The 27,656-nt window shown below is 32.9% G+C and overlaps 1 protein-coding gene across 1 annotated transcript in view; it reads left to right on the top strand.

Annotated features, from left to right (window-relative positions):
- Positions 1-27,656, top strand: part of MDGA2 (MAM domain containing glycosylphosphatidylinositol anchor 2) — a 729,529-nt gene that overhangs the window by 484,637 nt on the left and 217,236 nt on the right. Inside the window, 1 exon segment of the mRNA XM_054690202.1 lies at positions 18,556-18,752. Coding sequence (XP_054546177.1) covers positions 18,556-18,752 — 197 coding nt within the window.

Genomic DNA, 27,656 nt, shown 5'->3' with positions numbered 1-27,656 from the left:
TGTTTATTTATACAAGAACTGGGTACAGTCAGAAGCGCGGGAGGGTGAGAGAATTCACCAGAGCCAGAGCGGGGAGCAGAGCAGGCAGAAGGACCAAAGTACACTGCTGAGGGGAGCAGCGGGCGGCAGGAGAGGTCTGCGCACCATGTGGGACCCTCCTCCTGTGGCCGGGGAGCAGCCGGGGATCGAACTGGTGCTGCAGAGGCTGCAGGTAGCTTCACAACCCAGCGCGCAACCGCTGCGCCACCAGGGAGGCCCTGGGGGCCATTTTAGAAGCTGCTTCCCAGAAATGGTGACATGTGACTGTTGGCTTTAGTGAAAAAAAAAAAAAAAAGATAAAGTGACAGTTTCCTGAGACATTTTTACAAAATCTCAACAGGGAAAACTATATTACCATTTAGATTATTTTTACCTTTCTATCTTACCAAAAAGGGTCAGTGTTTCAGTTAGATTGAGTATTTGGGAGCCTAGAAAATGTAGAGAAAATAGGAGAACAAAACATATATATCTACATCCTTCTTTACTAACCAAACAAGGCCAGTTGATTACAGTCTCTATGTACTGTTCTTTTCATTGGGAATAATGGTGTTCTAACTTTGGTTTCTTTCTTTTTAATTTGCTTATTATTACTTTTATGGTAGATATACATTATTTAATAATATTTTATTATAGTGTGAAAAAATTATTCTGATTTTTAGCACTTTATTTACATGGTATTCCTATTATATTTATCCTTATGCTCCCAAGAATTTAGGTTAAAGTTTGTTGGAAAGAGCATTATCCATATCAGAAAACAAGAAATTAAAGGAGAAAGAAGGCTCTGCATACTCATTACTTGTAAAATGGATATACAAATTTATTATATTCATAAAAATGAACATTATACACAGTGAAAATAAATAAACTAGAGCAATATTAACATGGATTTAGATCACAAGCCTTAAAATTGGAGATAGGTTATTTTTAGCATTACTTTTTTTTCAACCAAATTTTAAGTGATTGGTTGTTAGTTTTTGTTACTTGACAGATATATCTATACACAAAATTTTCTGAGATGACTAAAGAATCATGATTTTTTTTCTATATTTTATTCTTCAGTTTACTAAGTGATTAATTGCTAATCAGTTTTCAGAAAGAGAACATTTCTGAAAAGTACCATGCAAGACTAAACTTTTTAATTACTGATTATAAGCATGTCTTAATGATTCTGTTCATTGTCTATGTTAGGTGTCAATAGAATTTATATAGGTCCATTCAATTTGAAGTTTGGTTCCCTACAAGGAAAATATTTCTTAGTTTTTTTTCATATTTTATTCTGAATGCCTAGATAGTTGGTAGATGTATTTGTGCCCTCATCTCCCCACCTCATTTTTCTGTCTTACAATTGGGAAAATTGCAGCAGCTGTGACTAACTATTTACATTGAAAATAATAACATGCGTAAATAGGATCTTTCTAACTCGTCATTATTGGCATCAGAAATAAGTGGGGACATTGGGCCAGCCTCATCATAAAAACAGAGCCACTTCCAGAATGAGATAAAACAAATGATTATAAACTCATGGCAAAACAAGAGAACAAATTAACAAAAGAAGGTGATAATAATGATAATCAACAATACATAATAATCTCAGAAAATTGAAGTGATCCAGTAGATATATTTCTTTAGACAAGATTGGTCTCCATCTGTTATTTTACAAATTCTGAGTAATTTGAGAAGTATTGAGTGTCTAGAGGTCCCAATGGCAATTAAAAGTCAACTCGTTTTTGAGACAAAATGAGATTCAGCAAAGTTTATGGTTAATAGCATGAGTTAGACTGTCTGGATTTGAATATCAGCTCAGTCACATAATAGTTATGCAACTTTAGGAACTTTCCAAAGTGTTCCAGGTCTGTTCCCTCATGTGCAATCCTCAGATGTCTAATGGAATGTCTATTAAGATTAAGAGAGACAATGTTTATAATGCATAGAAAAAAAATAATAGCCTGTAGTAATTATCCCATAAATATTAGTTCCTATTATTATAGGTCATGAGTGCAATTATCTAATTATTTGAAAGTAGAAAATATATTGATTTTAATGAAAATAATTATGTTCCTATAATAATTTATGCTCCATTCATATTGTATATTTATATCTTGGACCTGTAACAGCTAATAATATTAGAATTAAAATAATTATAATTATTTTTATCAAGTTATTGCATTTTGCAATAGGACATTTGATGGAATATGAGGAAAAAGTATATATTTCAATGCAATTTTTACATTTTTTTCTATACACAAATCATACTGTATTTTTGTATTTCTCTAGTTACAGAACATTATGAAACTATATGTATCCTTCAATTTTATTTTTTTATTCCACATGGTTATTTTGGGGTTATCCACATTAATACACAGATTTTTTTTAATTTTATTTTTATATTCCCCATACAATTGCATAATACACAGATATTTAAATCATATGTTAAACTGCAGTATAATTTCTACTCAGTGAATTGTGATACTAAAGCTTTTCTCTAATTTCCTATTAGGAAATAATCGATAGGTTTGTGTCTCTGTGAGCATATTTGTATTAGTGTCTCAGTGTATTTAACAAGAAGTAGAATCTGTTGGTCTCAGAGTACTTTTTCAACTTGATATTGTGACAATGCTCTCCAAAATATGCAGGTCAAATCTCACTCATGTGAGGTGCCTGAAAGGTTTTCTTTCTCATATTTTTGTCAACAGTTTTTATTTTTATCAGTCAAATATCTGCCTATCAAAAGAATCTAAATTTGTCAGCTTTCTACTTTTTGCTAATCAATAGGATCAAACATGTTTTAGCTACTAGTAAGGAAACACATCTTTTACATATTTATTGAGAGAGAGTAAGAGAGATCACATGATAGAGATCACAGAGGCAGACTGTTAACCTTTCTCTCCTTTAGCTTCATGATCTACAAATGGGAATATTAAAAATACCTAAATCATAGAATGTTTTGTTCATTAACTAGTATAATGTAAAATGCTTAAGAATACTACGTAGCATTTAATCATTTTCCTAAAAAATTATTCTATATTATGAATACTATATTATTGCCATAATGTTATTTTAGCTAGCATTAATTATTTTGCTTTAGTTTATTGATGTTATTAGATTTTACATAATCTGATTAATATTTGCTTTTTTATCATTCACCGTTTTTTAGTTTTTCACTTTATGCATGTGTATGTCTCTTTGAAGAGCATATTCCTGTATTTTTTTTTTTTTTTTTTTTTTAATAGAGGCATGCTTTTATTTATTTGTTTGCTGGTTTGTTTGTTTGTTTTTTGTTTATACATGCACTGGGTACAGTCAGAAGCACGGGAGGGTGAGAGAATTCACCAGAGCCAGAGCAGGGAGCAGAGCAGGCAGAAGGACCGAAGTACACTGCTGAGGGGAGCAGCGGGCGGCAGGAGAGGTCTGCGCGCCATGTGGGACCCTCCTCCGGTGGCCGGGGATCAGCCGGGGATCGAACCGGCGCCGCAGAGGCTGCGGGAAGCTTCGCAACCGAGCGCTCAACCGCTGCGCCACCGGGGAGGCCCATATTCCTGTATTTTTTGTAAAGAAAATTCTTGTTTCATTGTCAAATTACAATAATGTGATTAATATATCTTTGAAATAGTCATAGCATATTATTCACTAATTTCTATTTTACAGGGTTTCTTTGCATCATTCTATTTCTTTCATACCTACTAATTATTTTAGTTTTACCATTTCTTTGAGTATGTTTTAAAATCACACATTCCCTTTACATTTTAATGACTAGGCCTAACTTTTAACATGCGTATTGAACTTTTAAGTTAAATATTAATCAGTATCTCTGTCCTCATAATATATTTGTTCTAAGTATCTTCAACACTGCCATTCAATCTTCTATGTGTGAAGGTCCATTGATAATTTAAGATTTTTGAGAAAAAGGCAAAGAATATCATGTTCTAGTTTAAAAAAAAAAAACATTTCTTTTACCTTGAGTGTGATCTAATTAGTGGTATTTTTAAAGAAATGGGAGGATACTGTCATGGAATGATACATATATAGTCTACAAAATCCATATTATATTAATTAGCTAAATTTCCTTTAAAAATACAAATTTTGATAGTGTTAAATGTTATCAAATATTGCAGCAAATTTGAAGAGAGAGGACTGGAGAGACAGAAAATAAAAAAGAGAGAAAGAGACAGAGAAAGAGAGAGAGAGATGAACAGAGGGAAAAAGAGAGCTGCATCTGGACCACATGGCTATTTAATGAAGTAACCCAAATTTATACCAGTATTAGATTGTGAAATTTGTCATTATATGGGTTGATTTCTAATTAACTACATGGACAAAAAATGTGCTAAAATATCCCAATAGAGATCTAATTTGCAGCTGTTTGATTGTTTTTCCCTACTATTATCTGCAAAGCAATTATGCATGAATAAAGACTTCTTGACTAGCTTTCAAAGAAATATTGACCACTAATACATTTTAATTAAGGAATATTGAAGCAGAAGAATTTAAATCAACAAAATAAACAATGTCAAAGCTTGGTGAAATTTGGACAGTAAGCAATTCTAAAACCTATGAATAAATGTTTCGGTTCCCCATTCATAATGATATAATATACATCTCTCTATAGATCTAGATATAGCTACCCCTACATATAGACATAATTTAAAATTTATAATATATACAATGAATGTACAAAAAATACAGTGTCATTGCCCTAAATCAATGGAGGGGGGTGGGTTAAGTCTGTATTTGTTGGGAAGGGCCATTGTCATGGTAGGTTTATGCTTGACATTTTAAAAATCAAATAAAAGTTAGGGAATGACAAAAAGAAATGGAGATCAACAGGTAAAGAGAGCCCTAGAAGGCACAGAAGCAAGAGAATACATGGAAGTGGGCATGACCTTGTATATTTTGGTATCTGGAAAACTTGAATTTGAATTATTTTGCTGAACTATTTGAATTATTATGCCTTAAAGGTCATTTAATTTCCAAGATTCTGGCAATTCCAATATAATATCTATATCACAATTATGTTTTAGAGACTTAAGGTGTTTGTGTATATTTGTGTTTTGCACATTTGCTAGCCTGAAGTAATTGATCTAATCAGTATGCTATCTATCAGCTACTGTTTTATAGTTGTTATCATAAAACTTGTTATTGATTTAAGACTTTAGAATTATTTCAATATAATTTTAGCATACCTAAAAAGAGAGAGAAGTGAGATTTAGGGAAGGACGGTAACCTAGGTCAGATTATGACCTTATACGCCTCAAAATAATGAAAAGCATTTTGTGTCAATAGGGGGCTACTGAAGTAATTACCCAGTTTGAAATATAAAATACTCTCTCTTGCTATGTGTGGACGTAGGGGTAGTAAAAGTAAAATTGAAGAGAAGAAAGTTTGCTTAAATTGTGGTCAATTCAGTAGACATTGATATAATAAAACTTGAAATATTTTTGGGTGTGGACATCACTGAGCTTAAGAATTAATAAATTCATCAGTTGAAGAGAGAGGATCAAGGATCATAAGAGTTCTAACTAAAGAGAATAATCTGATATCACTGATAGACAGAAGAATCAAAATCCTATGGAAGGTTCTTCCCCTCTCCCTCTGACATACACTTGGTATAATTTCTGGCATAGATTAGGATGTAAAATTACTAAATTTTGAATGGATGTTGAATGAAAAGTGAATAAAGTCAAAGTAAATATAGACAATTCAACATTTCTATAATGGGACTAAAGACTCAGTTTCATCTAAATGAAATTAAAATTCATTAAGATGAATCCTCTTTCACAATGCCACACAGTTATTTAACAGAAAAAAGAGTGTCTGGAACTTAGTCCTTCCAATTTTTATTTCACCCACATGAGTTCATAATGTATGACAAAGAGGAATATAATGTGATTTACAAAGCCAATAATGAAAATAAAATATGAGAGAAAATGAAGTGGTGAAAGAAGACATAAGTAATATTCACTTATTACTTCAGAAAAATAAAATGTTATCATTGAAAATAGAAGATTTAAATCATGCTTCAACTAAAATGGACTGTTATCTATAAATCAAAAATTAGCAGTAGTAAGCTTCTGTTACTAAAAATCACAAGTCAAGGTTATTTATGGTATAGTAAAAAGCAAAGTGAAATAAAGAAATAATGTGATGTGAACAAGAACACCCAACACATGAGGATGTTCACATCATAAAGAAAAGATTAGATAATTAGAATATAGTAAAATTTATTAATATAACTGATTAAATCTTGTCTATCACTCCCAAGGTAGAAAGAAGATATTGTCAAATTAAGTAAATATTGAACTTGTTATTAAAAAAAAGATGTTGTTCACATTAAGGTAGAATAAAAATGAGTATCTTAAATTTGTGTAACTACTCTAAATAGAATATTTTAATGAGAAGAACTGAATGATATTTATATTTGGCAATTAAATTTTTTTCACAACTGTTAGTTTAAAATGTTTCACCAGCCTTAGTGTTCCCATAGAAGCTACAATGCTGTGCTTTAATTGCTTTTGAAATTAAAGCTTCTACACATCAACTATAGACAATGAGGATATATAATAAAAATGTATAGGACTCAAAACCTCTAATTATATATTAATGAGATTTGGATTATTCTAAATATATATAATGAACCTAGTTTAGGAGTCTGTGTGGTGTGGTATGTCATGTATATCATGTATTATTTACAAGTACATGATAGTTTATATGGAATAATATACTGATGGAAAAACCACAAAGAAAATGTCATAAAAACAATCTGAGGTATTCTCAAATCTTAATTAACGTCAGTAAGCAACTACATAATACAGATATAGAGAAAAAGTAGTAAAAATTTCAAGTGATAATAAACCACAGGATGAAGCCATAAATGAAGTATAAATTTTAATAATTAAATATTAAACCATTGACTCTACAGGTTTGAGTTCCCCAAGTAATATTATAAACTTGTAGTTATTACTTAGTTATAATTAACTATTTAATAAACATCTTCTTAATGAGGACAGTCATTGTGCTTTGGTCTTAATAGTTTCTCTGTGGTCTATCCATAGACCAGGCACAGTAGGTTCGCAATTAAAATTACTTATCAAGAAAGTTAACATTCTAGGAGGTAGACTGGATTTCATCATCTACCAAAATTTCCTGGTGAATCATCACTGCTTAAAAGAACAATACTCCTATGTGTTACTCTATCAGCTTTCAACTCCTTGCAGTTTCCAGAATATACTATGTTATCTTATGCCTTTCTGCTGGAAAAATTAGCATCTATTCACTTTTCTAATCTCAACTCAAGTATCTTTCCCTGTTTTCTCTCTTCAAGTCAAATTTGTTGCTGCATCTGTCTGGGTTTCCATATAAATTTGAATATGTTGTGTAAATCACATATCTATAATACAGTTGTTTTGGATAGATCCCATGTCACCCAACACATGAGAATGTTTATTTTTCTATATTTCCTACCTGTCTGGTTTGTAAAGATGGGAATTTCTTTCATTATTTTAATATTCTGTACTTAGCTTAATGGTGATACATAAATGATAGCTATGAAACATTTTTATAGAGTAAGTTATTTAAATGAATAATGCATCTTATAAGATTTCTTAGAGAATAGAGTAGGAAGAAGAATTTTTATTATCACTAAGATACCAAAGTGAGAAACACATAAAATATAGTCAAGAATTTACTGGCACTCTCAAGTTTAAATATCTACTATGAATAGTGAAAAAGGGTTAATATCACTCTGGTGGCTCTCGAGTGGAGATGAGTTTGAATGCTCTTTATTTCTGAAAGGAAATAGCAGTTCTAACGAAGGCTGGGTTTTTAGTTGGCTGCTAAATGTGTGTTTCTTATGTGAAAACAAAAAAAAAAAATGACATATGTCAGTTACTTTTAAAATTCCATGATGGTTTTGTAATGAATCTTAATATTTAATGTCTTTTTTAAATTTTCTCTTAATCAAAATATAGCTACCCTAGATGATGTTTTTTGGATTGCAAAGTCTACAACACCCACTTGCCTCACTGTGTGTTCCTTAATTACATCTCTGGGAGGCATTCCAAGGGGAATCTTCTTTGTAACACTATTAGCCATGGAGCAGAATTGGTTATGATGAAATTTTAGTATGTATATTTGAAATTAATCTGCTAAACATCTCCATTAACCTTTGCTCTGAAACAATTCACAAATGGAAAATTAGTAAAACAAGTTTTAAAAATATGTACATATATATCATAAATTAGCATTAAACATATGAAATAAAACATATTCTGAAATAATTAATACCTAGCTAAAATGATTAGTACGTAGCTAAAATGAATATTGTCATTAAAGAGATTATGTTACTATACACAATAAGAAATACTTTTCTCTATATCATTTATCAATAATAGACAATAGAAAAGAATTCTAAAAAAAAAAAGCAGTAACATTTTCCATGTAAACTGACCTTTGCCTCAGGCCAAGAATAGATAACTGTTCAATTTTTCTTCCAGTTAAACCCTAAGATTTTGCGTATTAGTTTATTGAAATCAGTGTTATATTATTTGATATATTTTTTTATTTTCTTTCTAGCATATGAAATTAAAAAGAATTTGTAACATATTCATGATGCTTTGGGGCATAGTTTTATTAAAGTAAGGGAAATATATTCCTATGCATTTAGTGTTCCTTTATTATATATTTTATATTTTAACCCTCTAGTGTTTTTCCCACATTTTTTTTCAGATATTACTTTCAAGATTATGAAAAATATTTGTTTACAAAATTTAACAATTCTCTAAGATTTTTTTTAAAACTTTGGCTTAAGTAATTGTGCAAAGAATCATAAGTCACTAATTTACTAAAAGTATATGACTTCAGATTTTTATAGAGATTTAAATTAAGTTACATATACTGATTTTATATGTGTCATATAAATATGTGTATATATATGCAATGTATCAAACATCACATCTTTGGACTCCTAAGTTGAGCTATTCCTAATGAATTTCAATGATCCTTAAAGCAAAGTAATTTTAGTCATGGCAGCTTTAAAAAATTCATTTTATTAACTTTTTAAACTACGCTCTTAAAATTTATTTTGAAACTTGTCTATAGAAATGTGTATCTTATGTAGATTGACAATTTTTTATAAGAAGCTTTCTAGAATGGTTTATCCACTTGCCAACTTATACAATTCTTTATCCAGTTGCATTGTGCAAATTCATAACAATGCATTGATACCATAATGATGTATATAGGGCTTTTTCCGTCCAAATGAAGTGTCCACAGTGCTCAAGTTTAGAATTATTCCTGAAAGACCTTTGAAGTTTACTATGTATTTTTTAAATCATTCTTCTGCCATCTTTGTCAAGTCACTGAACAATTCTGAGAAACTGTGAGTAGTTTCTGACCTATCAAAGAGTGATGTTTATAATAATAACATACATTCTCACCAAGGAGTGAGAAATAATAGACTTCACTAGCCTTAGTGCCTCCAAGTGGATTTAGTGTTTTTTTTTTTCTCCTTAAGAAAATATATGATAATTTCTTTTGTAAGGGATTTTTAAGATTTCAGGAGTTCCTGAGGGAAAGGCGATATCCAATACAGTATGTAGTGTGTTTTTGCCATCTGGGTTTTCAGATTCATTTGGTTTAATTCAAAGACTAAAGACAGAAAAATTGGACCAAATGGTGGAATAAACCCCTGTGGAAACATGCTTCTGCTGTGATTATTTCTGAGATTAATTGATTCTTTAACTTGTAACTACACCCCATGACTTCAGTTGCAGTTAATAACTGATTAACCGAATGCACATAGATTAATTGTGCCAGGACATGCTGGGAGATGAGTTAACTCTTTCATGTCACTCAAGTACCCCATTTTAAGTGAATTAGTGAACTTTATCACAAACAGTTCTAGCTAATGTATAAGAGCTAATTTTAGGATTTTTAAGGTAAAGCAATCTATGCCACAAAGAAAAGATAGGGAGGGACTTAATACAATTCCCCATTTTCTAGCCTGAAAGAATGAGAGAACTTGGGTGAAAACCACCTTAAAAAATGACACACCTCTGATAAAAGAAATCTGAAGTGCCAGTAAATTATAAAAATATGTATCATAATTAGGCCATTGGAATGACATTTATTAGAATGAATATTTTAAACATTGACTATTTACCTAAAGCTTCCAATTGTTTTCCAATTGGGAGTTTAGAAATATACATCTAAGCTTAGAGCAAAACGTAACAATTGAGTCAAAACAAAGCATATTTTTGATCACAGGTCCTGAAGCTAGTCCCATAAATCTTTCTGTCAGAAGCAAGTCTTCCAAAAGGAGTATCACCATTAAGTACTGGTTGATGTGGAAGGGGTGGGTGTGTAGTGCTAAGTTTTGTATGTTTTTGTCTGTTTTTCACATCTTATAACACAGGGATATGACCATTGTTCATTGTCACACTGACAGAACCCTAATAAAAGTCACCAATGACCTACTGCCAAATTTGAAGTCACTTTCCAATTCTGTTTTTTTATCTTTATTCTGTATTTTAACCCTTCCATGGCCTTCAAAGAACTGTTTAATTTTATTTGGTTTACCACTGATTTGCTTTGTCTCTACCTCTCTCACCACTTTTTACTTGGTCTCTTTCAAATGTTCCCCTTCGATTTGCCTACATTTTGTAATGGCCAGGGTGCCCTCCTGTATTCTTTTCATTCTGCATACTCTAGTCATGCCATCTTCTGTCCCCTCTAAAATCACCAACTTACTGGAGTGGGAGAATGACCTGTGGAGGAGGTAATGGACTCTTGGAGAGATGGTATCTGACCAGGAGGATGTGTTGACATCCAAGATGCAGTATACATTTTAAATCAATAACCATCTTTATATGATGCTTTTATTTCTTTTTCTATATAAAACATGGGTTCAAGAAACAAGGAGTGACCCCACTTCCTATCATTACACTCAGAGACCAACTCTGGGAATCTATTCTTTTTCAGTAACTGTTTACTTCCAAACTCAGGTTAGAAGTCCTATTTCTTAGGAGGAAAAAAAAAAAACTTCTATGAAATGAGGGATCATGATCAGTGAAATAAGTCAGAAAGAAAAAGAAAAATACCGGATGGTCTCACTCATAGCAGGAATTTAGAAAACCTAAATAAGGGACCAGGAAAAAGACGAATTAATACAAAGTAAAAATCAAAATCAATAAGCAACTATAAACCAGAGACACACTATGGGGACAGGGGGAGAGGAACAGCTAGGGTCAAAATAAGGGTGGGTGCAATTGTATAGGGAATATAACCAAAATGATAATGCATACATTGTGCAAAAATGAAAAATGATGTAAGAATTATATAACATAAAATATTAAAAAAAAAAAAACTTCTATGAAATGACACAGCAAGTGTCCCATTAATTATTAAGCCATGGCTGCTGCTCATTTACTTAGATTTCCTGTACTAGGAAACAGCTGATGAGAGATGTCTCCATCCTGACAGGAATATGGCCCGTATCATCATCTGAAGGTGAGACAGTTGTTACACAGCAAGGCAGTAAAGAATATGTTTGCTAGTCAGTTGATCCACTGCATTATTTCTTGGCATTCTCTTGTTCAATTTGGTAATAAACAGATGAACAGACAAGTACAGTAGTAATGATCTGACCACTGGACATGATGACCAAGGGTTTGAAATCCTGTGACAAAGATCTGGTAACCTTGCTGGGTAACTAGTAGATCAAAAGATGTACTATCCCAGGATGACAGCAGTCTGATGGTAATGGTGAATATTATGTTACCTTTGTTCCTTTTAAAAGTTTTCATGGGAAAGGAAACGAATCAAATTCTTGAAGTAGCTTTCCCAGATTGAGTGAATTATCATCCTTAGCAAGTGGATCTGTGTGGATATATAGTGCATCTGACAGATCCCATTCTCAAGACTGAGACACTCATTCTTCCAGCTGCTGAGCGTTTAACCTGTGGATTTTCAGCAACCAATGCCTAATGGCTCAGTTCTTCTCTAGACATTGCCCTAAGTCAGAGTTACCTTTTTCAAGTTGACTTTTTCATGCCCCTTAGTTAGGTGTAGCACACATACAAGAGTTGGTTGATGGGGAAGGAGTGGGTGGATGGTGTTAACCTCCTTGCTATAGGGCAGGATAGCTCTGAAGGGAAATCACAACTCCAGGATTTCTCTAGACCTAGCGACCTTTGCTTCAACTTCACTGAAGTTCAACCCTCCTGAACAATCCTGTTTTCTTCACACTCACCTGTTGCTTGAAAGGTATTTCCCAATATACTTCTTGAGCACATATCTCTTGTCTTAGAGTCTCTTTTCCAAGAAACCAGACCTAAGGTAAATAACAGACCTACAAATTTGCTATATATTCAGTAATATCACTTAAAATTTAAGTGATATATATTTATATATTAATTATCCCATACTTTATATGTCATGTTTATCTATGCACATGTGTGCCTATATACACATTCATATAGAACAAATATAAAATCTGACTTAAAATATATATTTTGGGCCTCCCTGGTGGCACAAGGGGTTAAGCACTGCACTTTGAAGCAGTCCGCAGCCTCTGTAGCACGAGTTCGATCCCCTGACAGCCAGGGAGCAACCCACATGGCAAGGCAGACCTCTCCTGACTGGCCAGCTGCTACCCTCAGTAGTGTATTTCGCTCACTCTGCCTGTTCTGTTCCCCACTCTGTCTCTGGTGAATCCTCTCATCCCCTGTATCTCTGGCCTGTATCCCAGCTCTTATAGGCATAAATAAATCTTAAAAAAATATATTTTTTAAGCCATGTCATTATTTGATCTAAAATAATTCTTATTTTTGGCATGCTTGTTTTTGAATCTCAAAAAATTATTTAGAAATTTTGTGAAGGAGAAATTCCAAAAATGGGTGAATCCTACAGATAATCTGTCAATGCAATTTTCATTAAGCCATTGTCGTAGGATTAGAATCTCAGAATGCCAGTGACCCCAAAATTCATCGAGAACAGGGAAAGCATGTTTAAACAATTTGTCCAGTTTGTTCTGTCCTTTGCTGAGCCAATAGATACCTGCACCTAACAACAAAAGATCTAGGAATACATTAGTGAATTAATGTGGGAAAATACAATATTAACTTCTTGGAACCCAAAGAAAGTGGCCATTGTTGTGCTGTTCATCATCCAATTCTGTTTTGATCTTAAACTTTGTGTCTTCTGATTTTTGTTTTTAAAGTATAACTTGTTTCTTCTAAAACTAAGGCTCAGTCTCAAAGAATTAATATTGAAAATAAGAAAAAAATAATTACAGTTGAGTTAGTTTCTTTATTCTAATCTCACTAGGTTGAATTAAGCTAATCATTCTTTTCTGGTATTTGGTTACATGTGCACTAATTACCAAATAAATATTTTCATAGGTTTCAGATATTTCATAATAATGATGACACCAGTTGATTAAAATTAGACAACATATATCCCATGCACAGCTAATAGAGTGAATTTAAACTGAAAGTTCCTGAAACTGTAGCAAAAGGCAGCAGTTGTTCTGTAAATTTACACTACTAAAATTAGAGGCCTTTGAGGTAGTTGTGAAAAGAATCTAATGTTGGAAGAAAAAAAAGCTCAGAATGTTGCAAAACTAGAAATCTAAGTAGGACTGTCAAGCAAATTACATTTGAAAAACTCTTAAAATATGCAGAAATTTTGGATTCTTTTCTTTACATTGATCCCTTAGCTTTTACTTCACTATGTTGACTTTGTATTTTAACACATTAAAAAGAATTGTTTCTAAGGAATAATGTCTTTTATATATTCAAGGTATCTTATGCTTGTACACCTCACTATTCTTATGTTTATATAAACATTGTAGCTTCTCCTCAATCTCCACATAATAGTGATTGTCATTTAGAAACGTGGTAGCCTGAACACAATGAAATATATTTTTACTTATTTATATTGAGTTTAAATGCTTTATTGATTGGTGAGATAAAGGTAAGACAAAACCAGAAATAATGGTGTCTAAATGAAATGCAATGATGATGGTAATAAGCATATTTAAAAGTATTATTGTTATTAATAATAATGAATAATGTTTATTAGGTTTTATGTGCCCAAGACTATGGACTGTGTTGCTTAATTCTCTACGAACCATGATAATATAATATGTCATCACTAGATGTACCTGAAAGAGAGTTTAGCAGGTAGTCTTGGCTGGCACTTTTTAATCTTTGACTCCTCTGAATATATGATTTCAGTCTCTCATGGCCTATAGAGTTTCTACTGAGAAGTAAGATGAAAGTCTTTTACCTATATGAAAAGGAAGCAGGCGCTTCCTTCCCCTTAGAACCTTCAATATTATCGCTTTGTCTTAGACTTTTGATAGTTTCACTACTTCTATTTGTCTTAGTGCAGGTCTCTTTGCATTTAGATTTTAACTTCATATGCTTGTGTATTCAGTCCCTTCCCAGGTATGGGAAGTTTTCCACTATTATTTCTTTGAATAATCTCTGTCCCTTTGTCTTTCCTTTTCCCTTCTGGCATCCCCATATCATTGTGATCCCTTTTCTAATGGGGTCAGATAGTAATAACAGTGCTTCATAGTAGAATAGTGCTTCTTCATTGTTTTGTTTTGTTTTGTATCTTCTGTCTCTTCCCCCTAGATTGTGTAAGTGACTATCTACCAGTTCATTCCCACACTTTGACTCTTCTGTTTCCATAGCATTGTAAAATGTTGACTTCATTTTGGAACTCTTCACATCCTGAGTCTCTGTCATTCTCTTACTTAACACTTCAGTTTCTAACTTTAGTTCATTAATTTTATTTCTGAACTTATTAATTTGTTTTTCTGAGTTTTGTTGAATCCCTTTGATAAGCTTTTCTGAGTTTTTATATCATTTTGATTACCTTTCCTGAGTTTTCTTCTACATGTTAATTTATTTACTATAGAAATGTTTAACTCTTTATCTGACCAGAGAGATAATCTTTAATAACTCTGAGATTGGATTATGAAATTTGTTCTCTTTTTGTGATGTCATATAAACTGAGATCTCCAGTTGTTATAATTTTTGTCTACTCATTTTGTGACTTTGTTTCCTTTTTTTTTAAAACTTTATTTCATATTTTTAATTCTTTCTGAAAATCCAATCTAACTTTACACATATTTGCATTGTTTATAACCTGATTTTTTTTGGGGGGAAACTATAACTTATGTGCCCATATATTGTGAAAAAAATTAGTCTTTTTCTTTTTTTAATATTTTATTTTATATAATTCTTACATCATTTTTCATCTTTGCACAATGTATGCATTGTGGCCCATAGTGTGTCTCTGGTTTATAGTTGCTTATTGATTTTGATTTTTACTTTGTATTGATTAGTCTTTTTCCTGGTCTCTTATTTAGGTTTTCTAAATTCCTGCTTTGAGTGAGACCATCCGGTATTTTTCTTTTTCTTTCTGGCTTATTTCGCTGAGCATGATCCATTCCAGCTCCATCCATGTTGCTGCAAACTGCATGAGTTTATCTTTTTTGAATGCTGAATAATATTCCATGGTGTATATGTACCACATCTTCTTGATCCAGTCATCTATTTTTGGGCATTTGGGTTTTTTCCAAAGCTTAGGTGTTGTAAATAGTGCTGCTATAAACATAGGTGTGCAGGTGCCCTTTGGAATTAATGTTTCTGTGTCATTTGGGTAAATATGTAGGAGTGGAATTGCTGGATCATATGGAAGCTCTATGTTTAGTAGTTCAAGAAATCTCCACACAGCTCTCCATAGTGGTTGGACCAGTTTGCACTCCCATCAGCAGTGCAGGAGAGTTCCTTCTTCTCCAAAAACCAACTTAAAATGGATTAAAGAACTAGACATAAGACCTGAAAGCATAAAATACATAGAAGAAAATACAGGTGAAACACTACATGACATGCACCTCAAAGACATCTTTACAGACACATCGCTCAAAGCAGTGATAGTGAAGGCAAAGATAAACAGCTGGGACTACATCAAATTAAAGAGCTTCTGCACAGCAAAAGAGACAATAACCAAAACAAAGTGTAACCCCACCAACTGGGAGAAAATTTTTGTGCACAAAAAATTAGTCTTTTTCATGGGGAAAATCAATTCTTATAGCAGACTCAATGAAATAAAAATCAAGCCAATCTGATGATTGATTGCATTAAATCACATACCTGATAAATTCAGAATAAAGATACATAGCAGTTTATATATATATATATATATATAGAGAGAGAGAGAGAGAGAGAGAGAGAGAGAGCGCTCACATTAGTTCACAGATTTAAATTCATTGTGACTGCTATGTAAACCTTGACCCATACCAAGTATAATCCTCTGTTGAGTTCTCAATTAAAAATATTTCACAAAAATTCTCCACAAAATGTTTCATTAATATATATTTTGATGGCTAATTGATCATTCAACATTTACTTGTATACTGATTTCTTCCTTGTATTTTTTAGTCTTTAAAAAATCATCTAATTATTTTCACAGTGAGCATTTGAAATGGCAGAAGCAATTATGCCAAAAATCTTCTCTCTCTGGATTCCAATGGATGTTTCACAATTACTGGAAATCCCAATGGGTCTCTTAAGAATCTTAAGGGGTTCCATATTCAGTCTTCCATATGAAGTGGTTCAATGTGTATTTCTTCCTTTTGCACAACAGGCCTTGACAGGTTTTAATGTATATTACTGCATTAATTGAGGTGCACATTAGTTGGTCAGACCGCTGGATAACTGGCCCCAATTCACTGGAAATTCAAGCTAACCTACTCACCCCATTGTTTGTCCCACCCTCACCACAGGCACACACATATAGAGCACTGTTAATTATTGTGTCCAAGCACTCAAGTACAAACAGGCTTCTTAGACCTTGTCCTAGAGTGTGGAGCACTGCTTTTATTGATTTTACTGAATTGTGAGTTTAATTGATGTATATCAGTCAGAAAATATCTGCACGAAGACAGAGATTGCTATTCCATTGAATTGCTAAGATGACTTTTATTTTTTCTTTAGAAAGTGAGATACAGTAGTTGCAGAAGGCCTAAGGAGCAGGGTATTCACCACTGAAAATATGTAACTTGTCTAGATTTTCAAAAAAATATTTATTTACTTTTCCACCCTTCACCAAACAATTTTTGCTGGCTTCCTGCAGTACTTAGGCCAGTATCATTGTAATATAAATATAATTAATTTATAGTAATATGAATTTAATACTTTGATTATTTTTATCAGTTATAAGTTATTTGTAATAGATGTTTTCTAAGGAAAGTGTCAATTGGGGTGCTGGATGTTTATTTTGCTGTCACTTTAGATCTTTGCTTTGACTGAAGTCTTAGATTTGAGAATTTTGAATTCTGATCTCTCTCTTGTAACTGTTATATGTTGCTTTATCAGTGGGGTGGGTGATGGGCATGGAGGGGCCAGTTGCTTATTACTGTGTGGGGCAGGGGAGCCGGTTTCTGTTCTTGCCACCACTGATAACCCTTCTCTCTGGAGTGCTAGATCTGAGATCCAGTAATCTTTCTGCTTTCAGTGGACTTCAGCAATACTGAGAAATAAAGGGAGATGGAGTATATTCTAGTGCTTTTTTATTTGTCCTTCATGCTAGGGTCCCAGACTGTGTACAGCACCCCAGCTCCTCCACTATGGTCTTTACTTGAGTGAAGAGACTGTGCCTACACACCATCTCTGCTCTCCCTATTCTGAGTCCCTGATGTGTCAGGAGTCCTGTTATTTGTGACTTCCTCCATTGAAAGCTACTTACACATACTGTCTTTTCCCACTTTTGGCCCAATAATGTGTATCCTCAGTCCCTCCTCTAGTATACTCTGTCTCTGAGGTACTTCAATCTCACCCCTTCACCTGGTCCCATGGTATTCTCACAGTGCCGTGTATTGTTCTAATTATTTGTTGTTCCTCTTGAGTGACATAAGGAAGTTCGTATTGCCATCTTGGTAATGTCCTTTGAATGACTTAATAATACCTTCTGTTAGCACATTTAAAATTAGCAAATATGATGTGGAATATAAAACCCGATTTGAATGAAAAATTTAACCCAGTATAAATGTATAATATGATACAATGAAGATTGTAAGTTGTAAATATAACTCTTTGGTTATGTTTAATATATCAGTTATAAGTAATTTGTAAAAGCTGTTTTCTAAAGAAAGAGTCAATTGTGCTGGATGTTAATTTCTCTGTCACTTCAGTTCTTTGTTTTGACTGAAATCTTAGACTTGAGAATTTTAAATTCTCATCTCTCTCATAACTATTATATGTTGCTTTGGGAAATACACAGGATCATTTTTACAGTCTCTACAAATAGATATATTAGGAAATAATTATCACTTTAACATTTATCGTTGTAAATTTCTCCACAAATGTGTTCAGTAAACTCAATGAAAATAATGAATATAGTGATAAGTAATCAAATCAATAAAGAATATGCATCTTTGGTTAGGTTTTATATGTATAAATATCTGCTTATAACATTGCTACTTGATTTTTTTATTTATTTTTCTAGATTTGGATGATCCAGTAGTAACTGTTCATCAAAGTATAGGTGAAGCTAAAGAACAATTTTATTATGAGAGAACAGTTTTCCTCCGGTGTGTTGCTAATTCCAACCCACCTGTTCGGTACAGTTGGAGACGTGGCCAGGAGGTGTTACTACAAGGCTCTGATAAAGGAGTTGAGATTTATGAACCCTTCTTTACACAGGTAGGAATTAAGGTATAGTATTTCCATCCACCTCTGCTTGGATACCTTCTGAATTCAGGCAGCATACAATACTCTATCTGTTTGAAAAAGAGAGTTTTCCAAATATGACCTTTTAAAAGACAGTTGTGCTTGGCTGAAATACCAGAGAACTCAAATGATGAAGGACAGTTTTTTTAATGTGGTTGTTAAATTTAAAATGCTAACTCTTGAGAAAAATAATGTATCCTAATACATTTCTTTATCCATAAAGTTTTTCCAGATTTCACTCTATAATACATGATTACCTGACTACTTTTTACAGAAGAGATTTTTTCTTTTTTAAAGATTGTATCTATTTGTTTTTATGTAGAAGAACTGGGGTATAGGCCAGAGGTGGGTGGGGAATGAAAGGATTCAGCAGAAACATTGGGGAGCCGAACAGGCAGCTTACTGAAATACACTGCTAGGAGAAGCAGTGGGTGAGACAGGAGAGGTCTGCTGCGCCATTTGTGGGTTAGCTCCCTGGACGAGGATCAAATTCAGCTTATCATGGTGATAGTGCTGAGACTTAACACCTAGGCCACTAGGGAGGCCAGAAGTTTTTTCTTAAGGCAGAAGCTTTTGGTTTCTTCATTTAATGCTCAATAAGTTTTAAAGGAATAAAGAAATCTAGACTTATTTGACTTTGGTTTTAGGAGCTCTGTTTTTAATTTCCATTTTTCATTTTTGGTCTTTACCTAAGAATAAAGCCTTAATTATGTAAACACTAGAATATCTAATGACTCATTAAAAATGTACTTAATAAAACTAAATTTGAAGTAATTTTACATATAATTAATGTAATATGAAATATTTTTCCCTCATGTGTTAAGAGTGGAGTGTTCATAATTCTTGATGAACATATTGAAGCTTGTAGGAATATTTGAATGCTGTTATTATAAACTTTTTTTTGTGATTAGAAAAGAGCCTGAGAATAATTATCAAGAAAATGTTTTAGATCAAAATAAAATATACTTGGAAAAATATTCAACGTACTTGTGACCATAAGTAAAAAAAAAAAATGTGTATTATATAAGCAACCAGATAAACAGGGATTTGACCTTACCATTTAAATTTTTAGATATTCATCTTCCCTTAACTTGAGAAATACACAACTTAACTTTAAATATTAAAAATATTCAACTTCAAAAGCTTAAAATTGATGCATTTGACTTCTCAATTCTCTAACTCAAGGTTATACTGAGTTTGAAAATTTTGCAGCATCCCATTTTTTTGCCATTTAATATAGTTTTTTATGTAGTAAACAATGTGTGTGTCCTGACCACTTTCAGATTAATTCAACTCCCAATGTTTAGTGTTAACTGTGGAAAAATATAGTGATGATACAAAACCATCTCCACACATTGAATATACCTATGTGTTACTATTCAAAGATAAAGAACCGTTGTGACTTGTCAATATGTATATCTCTGAAAATTGCTGACAGTTTTGCTATTGAGTATACCATGGCACAGTATTGAAGTCTATTTCCACATTACCTTTGTCACTGGTCAAATGGTCTAAACTGTCACCAGGTCAGATCTTTTATTACTGGTTCCGGGTCTGGCCACCTGCTGGCACAAATACAAATAAAAGGGCCTTTGGTTCAGTGAAAGAGAAAAAAAAAATACCACACAATTTATTCTAACCAACAGTGTAGAGGGAGAACTAGCAGGAAAAACATTGTGTCCAATGTTACAATTTTAAGATTATACATGTTTTGAAACAAATTAGTTCTCATCCAGCATCTTGACAGATTTGCATTACATTGGGTTTGGATACTAGTACTGTCTTTGGATGCCAAAATGAGTAGACAAAAAGGGAATACACACTGTCATACAACATACAGACATGGACAAATTTCCTACTTTTAGCTTTGATAAAATTTTTGTAAAGACAAAATCAAAATTAAGTTTTCAAAACTAGGGAGGACAATAGCAGAGATCTGGCTGTGCACATCAGACTTATGGGGACTGGACCTATAACTCTCACCCAAGGACTGTTACCAAAGATGGTTACTTGCCATGTGGTTTCTGATGCTTCTTTACATACCTTAGACTTTATAAAGGGAAAAAAAATAGAGAAATTATCAAGGGAGGATTGAAATCTAATCATCATCATAGGGTTTCCAGTGTTTAGTCTGAAGTCAGTTCTAGAGTATTCTGTAATAGTAGCTAAAAGAAAGCGGGTAGATAGAGCATATTTCAACATAAAAAGACCATATATGATAAACCACAGATCATATCTTTCTTAATGGTGGAAAACTGAAAGCTTTTCCACTAAGATCTGCTACAAGCCAATGTGTCTTCTTGCGATATTATTCAGTACAATATCAGAAGTACTAGCTAGAACAATTAGGCAAGAGAAAGATATAAAAAGAATTTAAAAGGCAAAGAAGTTAAACTGTCCCTCTTTGCAGATGACATGATGGTATACATGGAAAACCCCAATGACTCTGTGAAAACACTAATTGAAACAATAAATCTTAAATGTAATGAACTTCTTAGAGTCATTCTTATTTGGAGGAGGGTGATGGACAGTAGCTAGTCCCAATGCAGATGGGTTTCTGGGCATAGTTTTGCTACATTCTTCTTTAAAAGTGATTCATATTCTCACATTGTCCTGTATATTGTTACAATAGTTTCTAAACAGTTATGGTTTAAGATTAAGTTCTGTTCTCAGGGTTCTCTGCATTGATTGGGAGCAAAGGTATGTGGATTTAAGGAGCTAGTGACTCACAACTGATTTTGGGATCATCTAATAGAGTCGATTGACATTTCCCCAGGTACCCAACAGTCAACCAGAGTCAACCTTCTATACTAGCAGTGTCAAAATATATTGTGGCATATACATAGCAATGGACTGGCCTAAAGTAAATTTCTCTGCTTCATGGACAAGGTCACAGGTGTCAACTGTAGCATGCAAACATGGAGACTGTCCCTTAGTGGTATGGTCCAGTTGTTTGAACACATATGCAGTGGGCTATATTTCTGATCCTAATGACTGGATTAACACTGCCAGTCTAACTCCCTGTCTCTCATGCACATAGATTTGGGATGTCTTCTTGGATCTGGTAGTACTAAGGCTGGTGTTGAGATGTCTTCCCTTTATTTTATCAAAGGTTTATTGATATTTTGGTATCAAACAAAGGTATTTTGATATTTTGCTATTAGTCCAAAGTTGGGAATCCAAATTCTACTAATTCCCTATAATTGCCTTTGATTGCTGGGGAGTTAAAAAGCTAAACTTGTCTTATTTTGATCATGAGACTTCATTTGCCTTTCCTCATCTCAAATCCTGAGTATGCCACCTTTTTTGTATTTCTAAACCTTGTGAGATGACACCCAATAGCTACATTCTTTGAAGCGGTTTAAAACCGATGTTGTGTTTTCCAGATAAGATTAGAATCAGGATTTACAATTAGTAAATCACCTACATATTGCAGATGTGTTCCCTTTTTCATTTGGATCTTTCTGAGATCCCTTGCCAGTATTTGCCAGAAAATATATATGGAGAATTCTTAAGCCTTTGCAGAAGCACAGTTGAGGTATATTGCAAAGTGCTTTCGGAGTCAGGGTCCTGCTGTTCAGAAGCAAAAAAGTTACTGATCATGGGCATCTACTGGGATGTAGAAAAATGCATTCTTTCAAGACCTGTATTAAATTTTTCTTTTTCTCTGATGTAACTAATATAAAGTATGGGCAACTCTTCTAAAGATATAGAAATTATTAGGCAAGGCTCTTAATGATAGGTGATAAATCTGCTTATTCTTTTTAATTGAAGTAACAATGTATTACAAGTTTATATGTCTGAGGTTTACATCTTCATATAATATATATACCACATTATATTAATCATTAAAAATATGAATCATTCTTCACCAGTTGGCCCCTTTTGCACAGATTTCCCATTCCTCTCCCAATGACATATTTTCCATAATTTTTAATGACCAAGATAATGATATCCCACATACCCTTCCTATAATAATTCTATGAATTTGAATAGAATATTTCACCATCTTGTTGAAGAACAAAATCTTGGTATTGCCTTTTTGTAGGTAATGTTTCTGGAATCAAATTGGTCTATGTTTTGGAGGCTGATATATATTCATAAACATATAATTTAATATGTCTAAGAGAAATAATGATGCTTTTTATATTTCTATTTAATATTGAAGATGTAGGCTAGCATATAGCTATATATATTATAAATTCATAATGTCTATTTATAAGTTAGATTAATTATTATAACAACAAAAATGAATTTGACCGGCAAGGTCTTACTTACTGATATCTGCAAATATTTAAAAAAAGTTTCAATGTTTTTATATGTAAAATGGAAATACTGTTTGAGGCTTGGGTTATTATTTCACTAGACAATGTCAATATTGGTAAGGATCTACAAACTAATGTGTAGAATTTCTTCCTCTTTATTTTTAAAATTAGTTTTAAATTTTTAAACTTAGGTGCTACAAAATATTTTGTGAATGTTAAAAAACATACTTAAATTTTACAAACTCAACATTCTTTTGCTATTTTGTAGAACTTTTATAAAGATGTTTATGACATCATCTTGTGTATTGTAATTACACCATCTAATTACAAGACTGAACATATTTACATCAATTACGTAATTAGTTATAATTAGGCTAATTAGACTAATTAGACAATTAGACAATAATCAACTGAAAATTCCTTTTTACAAATCATGAAAATTCACATGCAAAAAGCTTTCAGCATCACAGAAAATTAAATTTATATGAGCAACTAAATAAAATTAATGTATGTGATAAAATGTAAGTGGTAAAGCCTAAATCTTTATACATATACATTCAAATGCATACCATATATATTCACACACATGAGAGACACACATATGTTGATATTCTTTTGTAGTATATCATCTCACACTTTTAAAACAATGTTCTGGTTTTTAAAACTGTTTATTAAGATGAAAGGTCAGCCTCAATGCCCAAATCATCTCCTGAATGTAGTGAATTAGTTATGTAAGAGTCAAATTCTTCCATAACTCTCTACCTTGTTATTTTCTAAATTTCAATAGAGTGTTTACCTTTTTGGTGTTTGACATAGAGTAATCTTGTGTATTAACCTTTATTCCTGTCCTGTAAGTCCATATTAGATAACTAAGCTTCCTAACTCACCCTAAATAAGTTTCCAATTCCATGACCATTGAACACTTGGGAAATGGTGAATCTTGAGTTTACAGTGAAATTAGTCTTTCTCTTGTATCTCTCCTTTTCCATTTTGCTGTTTTTTTCTGCATGGGAATTAACTAGGTCATACTTTTTGGTCTTCAAAGTGTGGGAATCATCTCAAAATGTATATGAATTCTCTTTTCAAGTGTTAAAAGCTCAATTTTACTACTCAATTTATATTCTCTACTTTTTGGATAACATTCCTGACTATAAAAACTTTGGTAAACAAAACATTATTTACATACATCCCTTATTAAAGTGATTTCAAGCTTCATTCCTGTTGATTCAGATGTACTTGATTGTTTCATGTTTCCTGAGGGCTTACTTCCCATTTATACTTTCTTGATCATAACTTGTTCACTTCTTCTGTGGTGACCCATAGCTCAGTTTCATAAATATATCTCTCAGCCTACTTGAAATTTTTTTTATTATTTTATATTATATTTTATTAAACATCTTAAAAGCTAACATGAAAAAAAATTGTAACAACATAAAATTATGGATGATAGATTTGCTGTGGTGATCATTTTGCAGTTTATACAAGTATCAAATCATTGTGTTGTATACCTGAAACTAATATAATTTTATATGTAAATTATACCTCAATTTAAAAAAAATTGTCTGTGGAGACAGAAACAAGTACTTCAGAATAAAATAACTCTATTTGATAAAAGAGACTTTATCGTGAAATATACATCCATACATCACTGTTCAGATTTTGCATATATTTGGATATCCTTTATATACATTTGAGAGTCATTATCACTGTATGACTGATTTCAGAAGATTGACTATATGTATATTAACATCTGTTCAGCTCAGGTGCCACACAGATAGTAAATTTTGGAGAAATAAATATGTGTAAATCAGAGCCCGGAGTGGTAAAAGACAGATATTTATAATATATTTTGATGAAAACATTTTCATTTAAAAAGTGACTATTCTATGCTAGGCACTTGGGACATAATGCTTCAGTGTTCAACAGGCAACCCATGCCCCTGGGTAGTTATTGGCAAAGGAGAGAATCTGGCAGGAAATAAATTGTCAAAATAATTAGAAAAATGAGACTGCATAATGAACAGATATGAGCAGATCTCACAAAAAGGGATTCCTCTTCTGCAGAAAGTGAGGAAGGGCTTACCTGTGCAAGTGAGGAGTATAGCATGTAAGAAATGAGGTGAAATTGCTTGGGCAGAGAGAGATGAGGAACCACACTTGAACAAAATATCTGTAGTAGGAGGAGGCTGGATGTTTGCAAAGTAACAAGAGGAGACAAGTGAGGCAAGGAGAATGCAGATCTGATAGGGTTGACAATCATGTTAACAGCTGTTGTTTTTATTTTTAAGAACAATAGCAAGTCATACATGTGTTTTCAGCAGATACAAGGTATGGTCAGATCTGTGTATTTTAAGTCCTGGTTATAAATTAGATTATGCTGTTTGCACTCTTAAACTGTGCTACGCACAATCAGGATTTCTCTAACTGAAGGTTTTAAGACATTATATTAAATAATAAATTTTAAATAAATTTTAAATGTTTAAAGCTCAGTAAAATGAGCTGAGATTGAGATACTGAAAATATGAATAAGAAGTAATAATTGAGGGCCTCCCCTGGTGGCGCAGCAGTTGAGCGTTGGGCTGCAAAACTGCCCACAGCCTCTGCAGCGCCGGTTTTACCCCTGGCCACCAGCGAGGGTCCCACATGGCGCGCAGACCTCTCCTGCTGCCCGCTGCTCACCTCAGCAGTGTATTTTGTCTGTTTGCCTTTTCTGATCCCCGCTCTGGCTCTGGTGAATTCTCTCACCTTCCAGTGTTTCTGACTGTACCCAGTGCTTATATAAATAAATAAATCTTTAAAAAAAAAAAAAGTGATAATTTAAGGGCCTCCCTGGTGGTACAAAGGGTTAAGATGCAGCCTGTGAAGCTAACCACAGCCAATGCAGCATGAGCTCGATCACTGGCCAGGCAGCTACCCACATGGCACAGCAGACCTCTCCTGCCTCACCTCCTGCTCCCCTCAACTGTGTATTTCAGTCAATCTGCCTGTTCTGTTCCCCACTCTGTCTCTGGTGAATCCTCTCACTGCCTGTACCTCTGGCCTGTACCCCAGTTCTTGTATGCATAAATAAATAAATCTTTAAAAAATAATAATAATTGAAACTCCAAGATTTTTGCTATTAAAGAAGGAAGAGTAGATTCACAGGAAAAGACTAAAATAGTCTTGTTGAATTATAGGTGTTTCTTAGACAGGAGAATAGACATAGTGAGGTAAAAATTAGGTATATGCATCTGAAACTTAAGGGACAATTCTGGATAAGTATACAGACTTGAGAGGGCCAGAGGAACAGGACTTGTATTAGAAATTCATCACAAAGTATAAGATCACCTAGGAGAATTTTATAAAATGAGATTAATTGTGGAAGAAATAGAATTCCAGGGAAATCCAATACTTAAGTATGGAGTAGAGGAAGAAAAGAAAAATGATGTATATATCTAAGAAGTTACAGACATAGAAGTAACGAACTAAGTATCATCTCGTTCAAAAATTATCACTCAATTGGTTCAATAATAACATTTTCTTCCAACTGTGCCTTCAATCTAAGCTTATTTTTCTAGGAATTAAAACAAATAAGAACTATGTAATACATTGAGTATATGTTTCTAATATAAGATATGGAAACACACATTTCCTCTGTATTTGTGTGGGGTGTATTTGCATGTTTGTAGGAAAAAAAAAAGCTATGTCCTTCTGAAAGAAAAGTTAGAAGATAGATTGTTGTTCAGGAAATGTGAGAAGTGTGACTGATTAAAGGCTAAATTTTGACAGTGAAAGAAAGGAATTATAGCCATCAATGCCAATTCACACTGAGGGAGAAATTCACTGGAAACATTTGGAAAACTGTATGCCTGCTAAACATGGGCAAGCTCTTTAATTGAAATGAGCAGGCAGTCTCTTTATGTATTAAGTCAAAATATTCCAACACTCTGAGTAGTGTATGAATAGTGTAGAGTGGTATAACTTAAGAAAAATAAAGGAAAAACATGGTTCATACAGACATTATCTGGAAAATATTAACATTTTTAAAATTGTTGTAACAAATATAGTCTTATTAGGTACTGTTTTATAATCTTTATAATTAAGTTAATTTTAAGAGGTATGATTTTAAAAGATACACTGATTACTTTAGACTATTAAGAAATCCCAGGGCACCTACCTAACTGGAATTGGACAGGAGCTTTTGTTCTTATTGTTTGCCTTTTTTACTCTGGACAGTTTCAATTTTTACACAGTCTTTTCTGGCTCATCAAGCGTTTATGAAATATTTCTGGCCACTTGCCTAATTTGAGTCAATCTACAATTTTGCAGAATTACTTGGGAGACCTAGACCTTGAACTCCTAAATATAAATAACGAGAGCAATGATAATATTGAAATATTCATGAATACATTTTAATGGAGCTTTAGATGTATCACCCATCATTGTTGCATATACAAAAATATTTATGTATATAAATTTAATTATCTATCTTGGATTGACTTCATTAACTTTGTTCTACCAACAGTGTTTCTATTTATTGGCTCTTCTTTGGAATCCTTTTCTCTGATAACATTTCATGTTGAAGTCTGCATAGATTGCAGTGTTTGTTGAATAAACTCCATTATTAAGTACAC

The sequence above is a fragment of the Talpa occidentalis genome, unplaced genomic scaffold (assembly GCF_014898055.3).
Source record: "Talpa occidentalis isolate TD23 unplaced genomic scaffold, MPIMG_talOcc4v2.1 talOcc4.11, whole genome shotgun sequence".
Lineage (NCBI taxonomy): Eukaryota > Metazoa > Chordata > Mammalia > Eulipotyphla > Talpidae > Talpa > Talpa occidentalis.
This window is presented reverse-complemented; position numbering and strand designations above follow the sequence as displayed.